General features: G+C 40.4%; 1 protein-coding gene across 1 annotated transcript in view; it reads right to left on the minus strand.

Annotated features, from left to right (window-relative positions):
• Window positions 1–8,713: 8,713 nt before the first annotated feature.
• The window catches only part of LHFPL5 (LHFPL tetraspan subfamily member 5), a 32,690-nt gene continuing 25,633 nt past the window's right edge, over window positions 8,714–15,770 (minus strand). The window contains exon 3 of the mRNA XM_073669071.1: window positions 8,714–8,847. Within this exon, the coding sequence (XP_073525172.1) occupies window positions 8,714–8,847 (134 nt within the window). The remainder of the gene's footprint in view (window positions 8,848–15,770) is intronic.

Consider the following 15,770-nt stretch of genomic DNA (forward strand, 5'->3'; position numbering starts at 1 on the left):
GTGAAAGCTGACTGATCTCCTTTTAATGACATTTCCTGCAGAGCTACATGCAAACATACACTATATAGGAATAATTGGGCTTTATGTATGCACTTACCCTAAGGCCTAACCATGCTTCTGTATGTGTACACATTCAGTATTTGCAGCAGAAAAATATGCTGCACATACTGGATTGTTGGCAGGAATAACGCTTCTTAGTTTCATATTGTTTTATTTGAAAAGGAACAATAAATTCGGTGACAGTTACCCCACGCAGGGGGAGTATAATACTATTCATGTCCATTTGTCCCTTCTCTTTTTACATTTTTACAGTAACACATCAAACAAATACAAATAAGACTCCAGACTCCACATGGGGAGGGGAGGGAAGGGGAGGGAATGGATATCCAGAGGTTACCATGTCAATCACATTTCCTAAATCTCATTGTCCACCTTTAATTTGTTACAGATGGATAGGCAAACTCAAAGTGACCCTAATGACACATAATATGATGTCCTTTAATTAAGCCTACCAAGCTAATATGATCCAATCATGCCCATCTTTATATACAAACTCCATATCAAGGGGAGATACGCAGGGCTGCAGCTAGCTGTGTGTCCGTGTGAAAATCTATCCAGGGGGTCCAGGTGTCGAAGTATGTTATCAGGCTGTCAGTTCTTGTGGCTTCTATTCTTTCGTGTAACATTATTGTATTAATTCTGTTTTTTACTTCCAAAAGGGATAATGTTGTTGTTTTCCATTTGGATGCTATATGGATCCTCGTCGCCATGGTGATATAATGAAGGAGTTTAAAAGAAGTGTTAGAGATTCCAGAAGGTTTATCTCCAAGTAGCAAAACTGTCGAAGACAGATGTCCCAAGCAGTCTCGTGATCAAATCTCCAATATCTTTCCACAAGGCTTGCACCTTGGAACACGTCCACCAGATATGTTTCATGCCTCCCTGGGCATCACATCCTCTGAGGCATTTTTCCGAGACCCCTGGGTAGATTCTGTGCAGTCTAGTTGGGACATAGTATGTTCTGTGTAGTAGTTTTATTGAGGTTTCTGTCAATGAAGTTTGATTGCTACCCTTTGAAATTGTGTCACAACAGCATAGCCATCTTTGGGCGGTCATTGTTACATTGAGGTCTGTTTCCCAGTTTAGCATGAATTTTTGTTTTCTATTATGTGTTTGGGGTCTTAAATATAGAATATAAGTGTGAGATGATTCCCCTACCGAACGGGTCGTAGATACATTTTTGTTCAAAACTCGTTGAATGTGAGAGAATTTTCTTTGGGACTTGTCTTCCTACAAAATGTAGTACCTGGTTGGTGTGCATTGCTTCTCTATATGGAGGGGTGTGTGTGTCTATGAATTCCTGTCTAGTGATCAGTTTATAGGACGGGCTAAATTCCTTCAAACCTATAAGCCACCATTGGAACACTTGTGGTTCTAATCCAGGGGGGAACATCGGATTATTAAGTATCCTCAGCAACTGGGAGGGTTGAGATTGTAGATGGAACTTAAATCTTACTTTCCTCCAGATGCTCAGAGAGTGGAATGAAAATAGGGAAAATATAGTCACATTTTTAGGTAATTTGCCCACTGACCACAGGAGCCCTGGGAGTGAGTATGGCTCCAATAGTGAAGACTCAATTCCTACCCATCTGGACACATTTGACAGCTGTGCCACTTGATCTCCTTTGTAGTATAAGGAAAAGTTTGGCAGCGACACTCCTCCCAGGCTCCTGTGTAAAAACATAGTTTTCTGAGCGATTCTGGACCGCTTGTTGTTCCATATGAATTTATCTATCAGCGAATGTATCATGGAAAAGGTCCTATGAGGTATATTTATAGGGATGGTTCTAAAGAGGTAAAGAAATTTCGGGAGTGTGACCATTTTGATTGCGTGTGCTCTACCTAACCAAGAAAGTGACGGGGTGGACCATCTATTTAGGTCAGCTTTAAAACTTTGTATAAGAGTGGCGTAGTTCCATTTATAAACTGTACCCTTTTCTTTCGTGAGGTTAATTCCCAAATATGTAATGTAGTGTTCTTTTTTAGTAAAGCCAAAGTTTGAGGTAATTTGTTCTTGCTGTGTTTGGGTCATATTGATGAATAGTGCTTCGGATTTCTCTATATTGATTTTGAGTCCTGAGATTTTTTCAAATGATTTGAGGAGGGAAAATAAATTGGGCAGGGATATTAAAGGCTGGGTAATGGATAGGAGAAGGTCATCTGCAAATAGACTCACCTTGTATTCATATTTGGACAGCTTAAAACCACTTATGTCAGGGTGGCCTCGGATTGCTTCAGCCAGGGGTTCCATTGCCAGTGCAAATAGCGCAGAAGAAAGTGGACAGCCTTGGCGTGTACCTCTGCATATATTTATAGGGGTCGGTTTGGTTGTTGGGAGTTTAAGATAAGCGGAGGGTTTATCATAAAGCAATGCAATGAAGTCGATGAACGAGCGGGGAATCCATACTTACTCAAAATGTTGAAAAGATAGGGCCAGGATATCGAATCAAACGCTTTTTCAGTATCTAAAGCGAGCATCATTAGTGGTGTCTTTTTCATTGTTGCGGCATGTATAATATTTAGGTTACGCCTAATATTGTCTGGCGCTTGCCTAGTGGGGATAAAACCTACCTGATCTCTATGGGGTCATTCCACATCAAGTGGACCAGTTTTAAAAATCGTCCCCACTCGACCTTCTCCGATTTTGTTGAAAATTTATAAGGATGTACATGTATGTTTGAAAAGAGGTTCTGTAAATTTTTAGGGCCAGATCTCAAATACATTGGGCACTGTTGACCTTTCACTGGAGGTTCCACCAAGCCTGCGGCTTCAGCTAAGAGGATTTTGCAAACTTTGGCACATAGCCATTAGAGTTCTATACTGGCTATGATGCTGAAATTTGGCATACTAGCTCAACTTTTGCTGCTAAACACAATAAAATTATTACCGGCTATGACAAAACAATATTTCAGCCGCAATTTTGTGTCAAAGTAGCTTGTAAAACGTGTCGCATAAAATTTATGCCAAACTTTGCGATATATAACTCAAGACCAAAAACCAATAGTAATTGGTGCTTTGCCCTGTACACCAAACATCTACATGACTTTGCATTGCTGCAATATCACGGTCAAACCATGTGTATTTGTGGAAATATTCACACCCACATATGATGAAAAACTTAAAAAAAAAAAAATTCTCTAAAAGGGTACCCCTAAAATATATTAATTCTGATATCATTAGAAAGAGCACATTTTTCTCTACAAGGATCATTGGGTTTTTTTTGGAGTCTCTCAGTTTAAGAAAAGAAAAATGCCACTGAACATGGTGTTATTTATGCGCGTAATTCATTGATTTTGTGTTTGATTTTCAGATTCTTATCACATGTTACAGAGTTGTATTGTTGCTAGCAATGTCTATTATAATCAAAAACCTATAAACCTTTTTATTTATGAAAAGTTATTGACTATTGTTACATTTTAATGCATATATTATTTATTTTTTAGCGATGGAGAATGAAATTGATGAAGAATCGGCCCAGTGCTCTATCGGCCTTGCGAACAATTCGAAGTGCCACCTTAAGACATTCACCCATAGCAAGGATGAGTTGAAATTGTTTACAAGCTTTGGATTGGATGAACAGAAATTGCTGCGTCGACGAGTGGGACTAAATTTTGACGAACATTCACAAATCTGTTTACACCATGAAGCTTCATTCTTGACCAAATATGAGCATTTGCAAAAATCGGGTTGCAATCCTTTTGGGAAGAAAGGTCATAACACCAAAAAGAATTTGCGAGCTATCAATTTGTTAGCAGCTGACCAGTTGAATAAATTTACAAAGAATGATGTGAAGCCTGGCCAGAAGATGTGTGCATCATGTCGAAAAGAATTTGCTAACAGGAAAATATCAGCTGATCCAGTTTCCTCTGAATCAGATCCAGATGGAATGGAATGTTCTCCTGAAAGTCTAAATTCAAGCTTAACATCCATTCGCATCTCTCCTCTGAAATATCCACGGGTAAGCCAGCGGGATTCACTTGGATATGCAAGGAGAAAGATAAGCCAGGTACAAAATGCATTTTCTAGCAAGATTGCTTCAATTGGAGGGCTTGAGCCGAAAGACATTGAGCAAACAAAAACAGCACAGTGCAAAATGTGTCTGGATTACATTCACCTTTTGGCAGGTTTGAAGCAAAAGCTGCAGGTGTCCAGTCGGGCAGAAAAGGTCCAAATCTTGACATTGGCACCTAAAAGTTGGTCCATTAAGGCTATATCAGACGAATTCGGTGTCTCTGAACGAATTGTCAAACAAGCTCGAAAGCTTAAATGTGAACATGGGATCTTAGCCTTACCTAGAATCAAGTGTAGCAAGAAAGTTTCTGAGGAAGTGAAGAAAAAGGTGCAGGCATTTTTTGAGGATGATGAATTCAGTCGAATGTGCCCTGGTAAAAAAGACTATGTATCCATGCGAATAGCAGAAGAAAAAAAGCAGATGCCAAAGTGACTATTACTGAGCAATATGAGGGAAATGTTTGTTGCCTATCGGGATCGGAATGGCCCTGAAATTGGATTTTCCAAGTTTTGTGAGCTTCGGCCAAAGTGGTGCGTAAACCGTTGGATCTGCTGGAACACATTCCATTTGTGTGTGTACCATTCACCAAAATGTCAAGCTAATGCTTGCAGCATGCCCAATCAATGATGACTACAAAGAGCTCATATGCAAAATGGTCTGTGGAATTGAATCCAAGGACTGTATGCTTGGCCGTTGTGATAAATGCCCGGGTCCTGAAGTTTTAAAAGAATTTCTAGTCAATGTGTTTGTCAACAGTGACCCTGAAGATATTATTGAGTTTAAACAATGGATTCACACTGATCGAGACACGCTTGATACCAAACAACTGACTATAGAAGATTTCATTGAAGAATTGGTTTTGAAAATTTCTAAACTTTGTAGTCATCACTACATCGCCAAGCATCAAAGTAGCTATTTGAAATCGTTGAAGGAAAATCTGAGACCTGGAGAGGTTGTGATCCTTATGGACTTTGCTGAAAATTACTCATTTATTGTTCAAGATGCCATTCAAGGTTTCCACTGGGAAAATAGTCAAGCTACAGTACACCCATTTGTAATTTACTTCAAGGAGTTAAATGGTGAAGCTGCGCAGAACATCAGCTTGTGCATAATCAGTGATTGCTCACGACATGACACAGTTGCAGTCCACACTTTCTTAACAGTAATTGTGGAGTATCTCAAGACTCTCATCTATGGGATTCGTCATATCCACTACTTCAGCGATGGATCTGCAGCCCAGTACAAAAATTTCAAAAATTTTCTCAACTTGTGCCACCACAATGCTGATTTCAATATCAGCGCTGAATGGAATTTTTTTGGTACCAGTCATAGAAAGTCGCCCTGTGATGGGATTGGAGGGACAGCAAAGAGGTTGGCAGTTCGTGCCAGTCTTCAACGCCCAACTGAAAACCAAATACTGACCCCGGCGGATTTATTCAACTTTTGCAACGAGCAACTGCATGGAATCAAATTTTTTTTTGTTCCAAAAGAAAAAATTGACGAAATAAGGGTAGTTCAAGAGGAAAGGTTCAAAGATGGACATACAATTGCTGGAATAAGAGAAAATTACCAGTTTGTGCCAATTGATGACAAAAAGATTCGCATTTCAAGGGTGTCAAATGACCCATCATCTTTCATTGCCCATGTAGATAGATCTGTCAGATCAGAAATGCCTTTTGTGCCAATTGCAAACCTCCAGCCAGGGCAATACATTGCCTGCATTTACGATAGGAACTGGTGGATTGGAAATATTTCTGAAATTTCAGTCGACGACCATGATGCATTAATAAATTTTATGCATCCTCATGGACCAGCTAGCTTCTTTCACTGGCCTGTGAGAAATGATACATGCTGGATTCCCGAGCAGTCAATCATTGCAATAATTCCAGCACCAGCTGCAACAGCAATGGGCCGACAATACAGCTTCTCTGAACCGATTATGTTGCAAATTCAGCAACAATTCCAGACCACTTAGACTGAACATTATGGCTTGGAAACAAACAAAAGATACCCAATATTAGGCTTGGGATCCTAGGCAAAGACACCCACCCTCAGGCTTCGGAACCTGCGATAAAGAGACCGCCCGCGGCTGGCCTTGCACGGCTATCGGCCATGGCTCCTAGGCGATGGGGCTGCCAATTCTCGAAAGACCGCATTATTACAATTCTTAATAGGATTATAATACCAATTCGTAGGGAATTGGTTGTGGTATAACCACCATGGACCAACGCAAGGGTTTGAATAGTGCAGTTACCATTCATTGCTTATTAATAAATAACAACATGTTCAGTGGCATTTTTCTTTTCTTAAACTGAGAGACTCCAAAAAAAAAAAACAATGATCCGTGTAGAGAAAAATGTGCTCTTTCTAATGATATCAGAATTAATATATTTTAGGGGTACCCTTTTTTAGAAATTTGACCTAAAAATAGGTAAAATTCGTTTTTTTTAAGTTTTTCATCATATGTGGGTGTGAATATTTCCACAAATACATATGGTTTGACCGTGATATTTCAGCAATGCAAAGTCATGTAGATGTTTGGTGTACAGGGCAAAGCACCAGTTACTATTGGTTTTTGGTCTTGAGTTATATATGGGCAAAGTTTGGCATAAATTTTATGCGACTCTTTTTACAAGCCACTTTGACACAAAATTGCGGGCGAAATATTGTTTTGTCATAGCCGGTAATAATTTTATCATGTTTAGCAGCAAAAGTTGAGCTAGTATGCCAAAGTTCAGCATCATAGCCAGTATAGAACTCTAATGGCTATGTGCCAAAGTTTGCAAAATCCTCTTAGCTGAAGCCGCAGGCTTGGTGGAACCTCCAGTGAAAGGTCAACAGTGCCCAATGTATTTGAGATCTGGCCCTAAAAATTTACAGAACCTCTTTTCAAACATACATGTACATCCTTATAAATTTTCAGCAAAATCGGAGAAGGTCGAGTGGGGACCACTGGTCCACTTGACATGGAATGACTCTATGGATTAGAGATGGCAAAAGTTTGTTTAATCGTCTGGTGATGATAGATGTATAAATCTTAACGCCAATGTTAAGTAGGGATATTGGTCTATAATTTTTGATCATGAGGGGGTCTTGTTTGGGTTTGGGTATTACCGTAACTTGAGCAGTATAAAATTCTGTCGGCATTTGTTCTCCTAAAAGTAAGGCATTAGAGTATTTTTAGATGTGTGGAAGAAGGGTGTCACTATATTTTATATAGTACATGGCTGTCAGCCCATCGGGTCCTGGAGCCTTCCCTTTCTTAAGCTGTTTTATCACCATAGTGATTTCCTCTTCCGTTATCTCAGATTGCAAAACTTTACTTGTATTATTGTCAATTTTGGGGAGGTGTATTGTTTGTAGGAAGGACTCTATCTGGTTTTGAGGCAAGGGTTGGGGCTTTGAATATAGTTGTTGATTGAAGGAATGAAATGTGGCATAAATTTTGTCAGGGTGTGATGTTACGCTACCTGAGGTATCTTTTATGGAGGATACTGTGTTTAGTAGTTCTTTTTTACGGAGTTGTCTGGCTAATAGCTTACTGGGTTTGTTCGCTTCTTTATAGAAGTATGTTTTTGTCCATTCCATAGCCTTCTCCGTTTTTGTAGTTAAAAGGGCATTTAATTGTAGTTTCGTGTCTAGGATGCGTTTTATTAGATATTTCGATGTTTGCGATTGGTTCGCTATTTCATATCTAGCTAGTTGGGTTTCTAGATTCCTTTGTATTTGGGATCTTTCTTTTTTTCTATGAGCCGCCAATTTAATTAGTGTTCCTGTTACGTATTTTTTGTGAGCCAGCCAAATGGTTCCAGGGCTAATGTCTTCCTTACAATTTGTAGAAAAATAAGTATCCAGGTCTTCCTTAATTTGAGATGCTATTATTGGGTCTGTGAGGATAGCCTTATTTAGTCTCCAAGAGAAAAGCAGTGTTGTTGGAGTATTAAGTTTGAAAACCGTTAAAACCGCATCATGATCTGAGCAGGAGGAAGGGATATGTCTAGAGTATAACATTGTTGGTAACGTACATGAGTTTGTTAGGATCAGGTCAATCCTAGAGTAGGTTTTATGCACTGGGGAGAAGAACATATACCCTCTGTTAGAGCTATTGGATTCTCTCCAGGTATCAGTTAGTTGGTTGGATTTAATAAGGTAATTGATCCTTTTACGTTCTATTTTGGATAAATCCGCTCTGCCAATGGCGGAGCTGTCCAGGCTAGGGTTTAAGGTCCGATTAAAATCCACCATATTAAATGTTTGAAGGTAAAGTTATTGAGCTTAGTAAGAATCATTCGGAATAATGAAAGCTGTTGACCAGCTGGGGTGTAGCTATTAATTAGACATGGGTCTAAGCCCTGCAATGTTCCCATTAGGATAACAAAACGGCCCTCTGGGTCTACTAGGGTATCGCTCAGTTGGAAAGGTAAGCTATTTTTAAGGAATATTGCCACTCCTCTATTTTTTTTGTCATTAGTTGCCAAATAAACCCTATTGTATGCAGAATTAAAATATGAAGGGAATGACGTGTTTGAGAAATGGGTTTCTTGGAGGCAGATAATATCAGGATTATGCTTAGCATAGTCAATGAATGCCTTTCTTCGTTTTGACGGGGAATTAAATCCCCGGACATTATGCGATAAGACCCTACACATGGTTATGGTGTGTAGGGGTGTAGAGTGGGTTGCTTATTACATATCGCCTTATATTCAATGTTCGTGTTGGTGGTTCAAAATTGGCATGGTATATCAGGAAAGGATCTGTGGACATGGTCGGAGAATCTGGATCATACGAATAAAAATACATATATAGGGTGAATAAGACAAAAAATAACATAAATACAAGTTGGGAGATTAACCCAAACAGGTTGGTAACTTAGAGGTTCCTAACACATTTGGGATTCCTCCTCATTACCATGGTGGGCAACATACAGTATCCTGGGTCGCCTAATACAGCTAAATATATGGAAATTCACAGTAAACAGGTGAGAAAAAAAGAAACAATCTAATATGCGCCTTATGATGTATCCGTCCTCCCAAATCATATACATGTGTTTTCACATGTATATACCACATATGAACCTTCTTTCTTTTTTTTTTTTCTATCAATTTTTATTAATAAAGGTTTATGTGGTATAATTACTAGTGTCGGAGGGATATCATAAGAGTAAAACTGTCCCATTTCTGGGTTGTAGGTACACGTTACCTGTTTAATCTCAATAAACAAAAAGAGCATAGGCAAACACCTTAAAAAGAGACCTACAGTGCTGGCCAAAAGTATTGGCACCCCTGCAATTCTGTCAGATAATACTCAGTTTCTTCCTGAAAATGATTGCAATCACAAATTCTTTGGTATTATTCTCTACACTTAATTTGTCTTTAATTAAAACACAAAAAGAATTGTCCTAAAGCCAAATTGGATATAATTCCACACCAAACCTAAAAAAGGGGATGGACGAAAGTATTGGCACCCTTTGAAAAATCATGTGATGCTTCTCTAATTCGTGTAATTAACATCACCTGTAACTTACCTGTGGCACCTAACAGGTGTTGGCAATAACTAAATCACACTTGCAGCCAGTTAACATGGATTAAAGTTGACTTAACCTCTGTCCTGTGTCCTTGTGTGTACCACATTGAGCATGGAGAAAAGAAAGAAGACCAAAGAACTGTCTGAGGACTTGAAAAACCAAATTGTGAGGAAGCATGAGCAATCTCAAGGCTACAAGTCCATCTCCAAAGACCTGAATGTTCCTGTGTCTTCCGTGCGCAATGTCATCAAGAAGTTTAAAGCCCATGGCACTGTGACTAACCTTCCTAGATGTGGACGGAAAAGAAAAATTGACGAGAGATTTCAATGCAAGATTGTGCGGATGGTGGATAAAGAACCTCGACTAACATCCAAACAAGTTCAAGCTGCCCTGTAGTCCGAGGGTACAACAGAGTCAACCCGTACTATCTGTCGGCATCTGAATGAAAAGGGACTGTATGGTAGGATACCCAGGAAGACCCCACTTCTTACCCCGAGACATAAAAAAGCCAGGTTGGCGTTTGCCAAAACTTATCTGAGAAAGCCTAAAACGTTTTGGAAGAATGTTTTCTGGTCAGATGAGACAAAAGTAGAGCTTTTTGGGAAAAAGCATCAACATAGAGTGTACAGGAAAAAAAAAGAGGCATTCAAAGAAAAGAACACGGTCCCTACAGTCTAACATGGCGGAGGTTCCCTGATGTTTTGGGGTTGCTTTGCTGCCTCTGGCACTGGACTGCTTGACCGTGTGCATGGCATTATGAAGTCTGAAGTCTACCAACAAATTTTGCAGCATAATGTAGGGCCCAGTGTGAGAAAGCTGGGTCTCCCTCAGAGGTCATGGGTCTTCCAGCAGGACAATGACCCAAAACACACTTCCAAAACCAGTATAAAATGGTTTTAGAGAAAGCACTGGAGACTTCTAAGGTGGCCAGCAATGAGTCTAGACCTAAATCCCATAGAACACCTGTGGAGAGATCTCAAAATGCCAGTTTGGAGAAGGCACCTTTCAAATATCAGGGACCTGGAGCAGTTTGCCAAAGAAGAATGGTCTACAATTCCAGCAGAGCATTGTAAGAAACTCATTGATGGTTACGGGAAGCAAATGTTTGCAGTTATTTTGGCTAAAGGTTGCGCAACCAAGTATTAGGCTGAGTGTGACAATACTTTTGTCCAGCCCTTTTTTGGAGTTTTGTGTGAAATGATCAATGATTTGATTTTTGCTTCATTCTCTTTTGTGTTTTTTTCCTTGCAAGCAAATTAAATGAAGGGAATAATACCAAAGAATTTGTGATTGCAATCATTTTCAGGAAGAAACTGAGTATTATCTGACAGAATTGCAGGGGTGCCAATACTTTTGGCCAGCACTGTATGTAACTTCTCAAGTTCCAAAACCCATCTCAGACTCGAGGGCATAAGAAACCATAGAAGGTTTCTGTAAATTAAAGTTCAGGTCGTTGATACTCTGGTCTGTTGTCTCCTTCTTATGTTGGCTTCGGTCCATTCTTTCACTGGACGGGATGAACGTTTGTTTGGAACGGAGTCATCTGGGAGCTGGATACCTGCTTTTCTGAGAGCGGCTCTCCCCTCTTCCAGGGACCGTATAACATAAGATGCACCTTTTATAGAAAAATGATAGCGCAAATGGAAAGCCCTATCTGTATCTTATATTTGCATCCTGTAGGGCCAAGGTGATGGGTCGGACAGACCTTCTCCTGAAAAGTGTGGCTGGGGAGATGTCAGCAAAAAGGTGGACGCTATCTGGGACTACTGGGAGATCCGGGTATTCTCGTGCTGCAGTCAAGATGAGATCTCTTTTATCCTCGTGATGTAATTTGAGAGCTACGTCTCTTGGGATATCTTCTGACCTTGGTTTCCCTAAGGCTCTGTATATCCTTGTTATACGTAGCAGAGCTGGGTCTGTGTCAGGCAGGAGTGCAGTAAATAGGTCCATAACAGTTTCTTTCAAGGAAGTAAATCTTTCTGGCAATCCTTTTATTCTTATGTTTCCTCTCCTGGACCTATTCTACAGATCATCATATTTAAGATCTAATAAAGCAAGGTGATCTGCATGGCTTTTAATGTGAGCCTGATCTTCCTCTAGAGCCCCAGCTGTATCCTCCATTTTTTTTTCCAAGTCACAGGTCCTCTGCTCTATCTCTTGTAATTGAGCAGAAAAGTTATCTACAGCAGTTTTTAATTCAGTTCTGAAGGTCTCTTGCAGCTGCTTCAGTAAATACTCAGTTGATATCACTGAGCCTGCTGGGACGTGCTGGGGGGGGAGGGTGTCAAAGTCCTGCTGTGAGGCTGAGGACACCCTGGCCATTGTTGGTTTCCCGCCCGCCTGCTGTGCTGATAAGAGATCAGTGATAGAACAGGACCTTGCTGTTGTGCTGACTCCTTTCTAAAGGCCCCGTCACACATAACGAGATCGCTAGCGAGATCGTTGATGCGTCACGGTTTTTCGTGACGCAATAGCGATCTCGCTAGTGATCTCGTTATGTCTGACAGGTAGCAACGATCAGGCCCCTGCTGTGAGATCGCTGATCGTTACAAAGCTTCCTGGACCATTCCTGGGTCGTTGCGCTGCCGCTGGGCAGTGTGCATCGCTGTATTTGACACCTTATCAACGACCTCGTTAGCGATTCAGAACTGAGACACGTAGGCGTGCATAAATTGGACTTTTCTGCGCCCCTCGTCCCCGATTGGTGGTCGCTACTGCATCCTTGCTTTTCGGATCCCACCAGCGTTCTCAGGCTGTGACTCCACTTTGAAGAAATCAGACATCTTTAGCGAGGTAGGTATTGTTTGGGGTCTCAAATGAGTTTCCATTTTTAATTCATTTATAGGACATTTACCAATTATCTGCTATCATTGCTCTTCAGGGAGGGAGGGCTTGGCTTCTATCTGTATATATAGGCTTTTGCATGGGCAGATATTTTAGGGGTCTCGTGCACATGTTTTCTGACACGCTGTCCTGGCCAAGTGCTTCAGAGTTTTTCACACGCCAATTAACATGAAGCTTAAATCAATAGACTCTGTTGTTTTGGCCTGTTGCACGCTTCACAACTTTCTTCGTTGACGTGATGCAATTACGTACTGTCCGCCTGGCTTCGTGGACTCTGTGGACCGAGCCAATGGGGAAGTGGAGCTCGGTGAATGGCGTGCAAACGATCCTGCAATTGCAGGCCTTCAACCAGTGGGACATGGCAGAAACACCCATGATGCGAAGACCTGCCGCGACAACTACTGCCAGTATTTTAACGGTCCTGGTGCTGTTCCTTGGCAGCATCAGAACCTATAGTGGGCAACTACTCATGTTTCTACACTACTGACATTTCTGTACTGATGTGTCTAATAAACTGTGTGTTCTACTATGCAAAAGCTTTGCTTCTCATTCTTTCAGTAGTAGCAGTAGTCACCGCAGTAAGCAGTCCATATATATATATATATATATATATATATACATATGTATACACATGCGTATACAGATACATACGTACATACACACATATATACATTCGTGTACTCGTATGTTAACAGATTCATCCATGTACTCATACATATTTTTAAGTACATAAATATATACACACACACTCATATACACATACGTATACAGATAACTATATATACACATACATACTCTCAAACATACAGCTATGCATACACATAAATGGCCATTTACATCTCTATATATATATATATATATATATATATATATATATATATATATATATATATATATATATATATATATATATATATTCATATAAATATATGGACATCCATACATCTGTACAGGAACAATGCACACACCAGTGTTCTCGTCTGACCGGAGACGCAGTAGCGATCCCATCTGACCGGAGACGCAGTAGCGATGTTAAACCAAGGCCGCCCAATCAGAATGCAGTAGCGTCCACCAATCGGAGATGAGAGGGCGCGGAAAAGTGATTTTATGCACGCTTTTGTGACACAGTACAGTCCCTATCAAGGTGTGGATCGTTGAAATACCTGCTGTGTGAAAGCGTCCCAACGACCGCCGAGATCGTTAGTTCGCTGGGGCGGCCGAAATCATTGGGAAGTTCTGCATGTTTGACAGCTCCCCAGCGATCACGAAACGACTCTCCAGCGATCCCAAAACTGTGACGCACTAACGATCTCGCTAGCGATGTCGTTATGTGTGACGGTGCCTTTAGGCATTCTGCCCTCCCCGCACTTAGCTGTTATCTTTCAGGGCTTTGGTAACTTAAATACCTGCTGAGACGCTGTAAAGTGCTGTGTTCAGCGATGCTAGGACAGGAGCTCAGGCTGACATGTCCTCTCACTCCGAGGTCCATGCATGCTCCCCAGGAATAACACTTCTTAATATACTTGTTTTATGTGTTTTTTTCTCTCCATTCATTTGGGTGAAAAATGCTGCAAATGCACATGCAGCATGTCAATCCTTTTAGTGTAACTGCTGCAAATCTTCAAGGAAAAAATAAGTGTCATGGGCATGAGATTTCAGAAATCTTTATCACTTTGCTGGAACAGTAAAACGCTGCATTTTTTCACTGCAAAAACTCATCATGTGAACATACCCTAAGTGGGGTTTTATGGTTACAGAAAAGTCCCGTTCCCAAGTGCAGTTGGTAGTAAAAAAAAAAAAAACAGACTGCGCTTTACTCACTCTACTCTGCTGCCCCAGTTGCTTGTCTGCAGCGCCAACTTCGCCTCAACAGCACTGGAGCCAATCACTGAGCTTAGCAGTTCTTGCCATCTACATTGGCAGAACCACTGAGCTCAGTCATTGGCTGCAGAAGTGAAGTCGTGACGTCAGCGCTGCAGACCAACAGAGACCAGGGCAACAATGGAGACTGTGTGGAGGGTGAGTAAAGCACAGTTTGTTTTGGGGTTTTTTTACTAAAAAGTGCAGCTGGGAACAGAACTTTTTTTTAAACCAGAAAACCCCTTGAATATCTTTTGGAAATAGCAGAAAATTGTAAAAAATATTGTAAAAAAAAAGATGGTGGCAGTTTCATTTTAATTCATTATTCATAATTCTGCACACCTTAATAAAGTGTGTTAATATCCTTCGGCCTCACCCTCCCTCATTACACAAATACACATCACCTGATATGCTTCATCCAATAAGCATTCAGGGTTATACAGTTTGGAGTTGGAAAATCTGCATATAAATGATGGTATGGTCAAAATACTTACATGCCTAATAATTGTACACACAGTGTTATCTACTGAAAAATGTGGAGGGCATCACTGGGGATCCAGACTTCTGTAGTTTTCCAACAGACACCTGAAGCTAATTACCCCAATAAAGTTATATTGGGGATTTACTTGTTCCCATTTTTTAGGACTTTTTTTATTTCATTATTTTTTAATTAAGATAATGTTTTAAATATTTTCTGACAATAAAGTTACTTTGTGCGTAAAGAAGATTTTTCTAATGTTTATACTGAATGTTTCAATAGTATGAAAGATAAATATTAAAGGGGTTATTCAGCTTCCCTAACTCCCACATTGGTAGGCGAATGACTCTAATGACATGGCGTCTGCTGACCGCTTGCCGGGTCTCATGTTTTGTAACTAGAGTAGTACGCATGTACGATACCTACTGGCAAACACTGAGAGGCGTAGGTTATCACCTTTAAGTTATGTATAATGAAGCTTTTTGTGACTGAAGAAGTTTGAGAAAAAAAAATAAACTTTTAAATTTGTCGTAAGAGCATTCTTTAAATCTGCTTTATGAGACATTATCTTGAAAGTGAATGGAATGAATTTTTTAGGTCACTCAATGTTCAGTGTGTGATATTATGGAAAAGTATTACTCCCCCTTTCATGACCTTTTGGGTATATTTACATCAAAGGTTGTGTCCATGCCTTTGATAACTGATTTAATCAGCCATCATGTACCTTTAACAGCCGCGGGTAGAGCGGAGCTCTGCCCGCAACTGTTAACCAGTTAAATCCCACTGACAATCACGTGATCTTGGGGCGCCTAGATAGGTTGTCGTGACAGCCGAGGGTCCTCTGATGACCAGTGGCTGGCGTTCATAGAAGATAGTGATTTCTGGTATGTATGGCACAGGCGATCGGACAATCTCAGCTTCAAGTCAATTAAGTGGACTATTGAAGTCAATAAAAAGCGTGAAAGTAATAAAAAATATATGAAAAAAAAACA

Source organism: Phyllobates terribilis, unplaced genomic scaffold, assembly GCF_046119375.1.
Source record: "Phyllobates terribilis strain yellow unplaced genomic scaffold, ASM4611937v1 Scaffold_2__4_contigs__length_985480577, whole genome shotgun sequence".
Lineage (NCBI taxonomy): Eukaryota > Metazoa > Chordata > Amphibia > Anura > Dendrobatidae > Phyllobates > Phyllobates terribilis.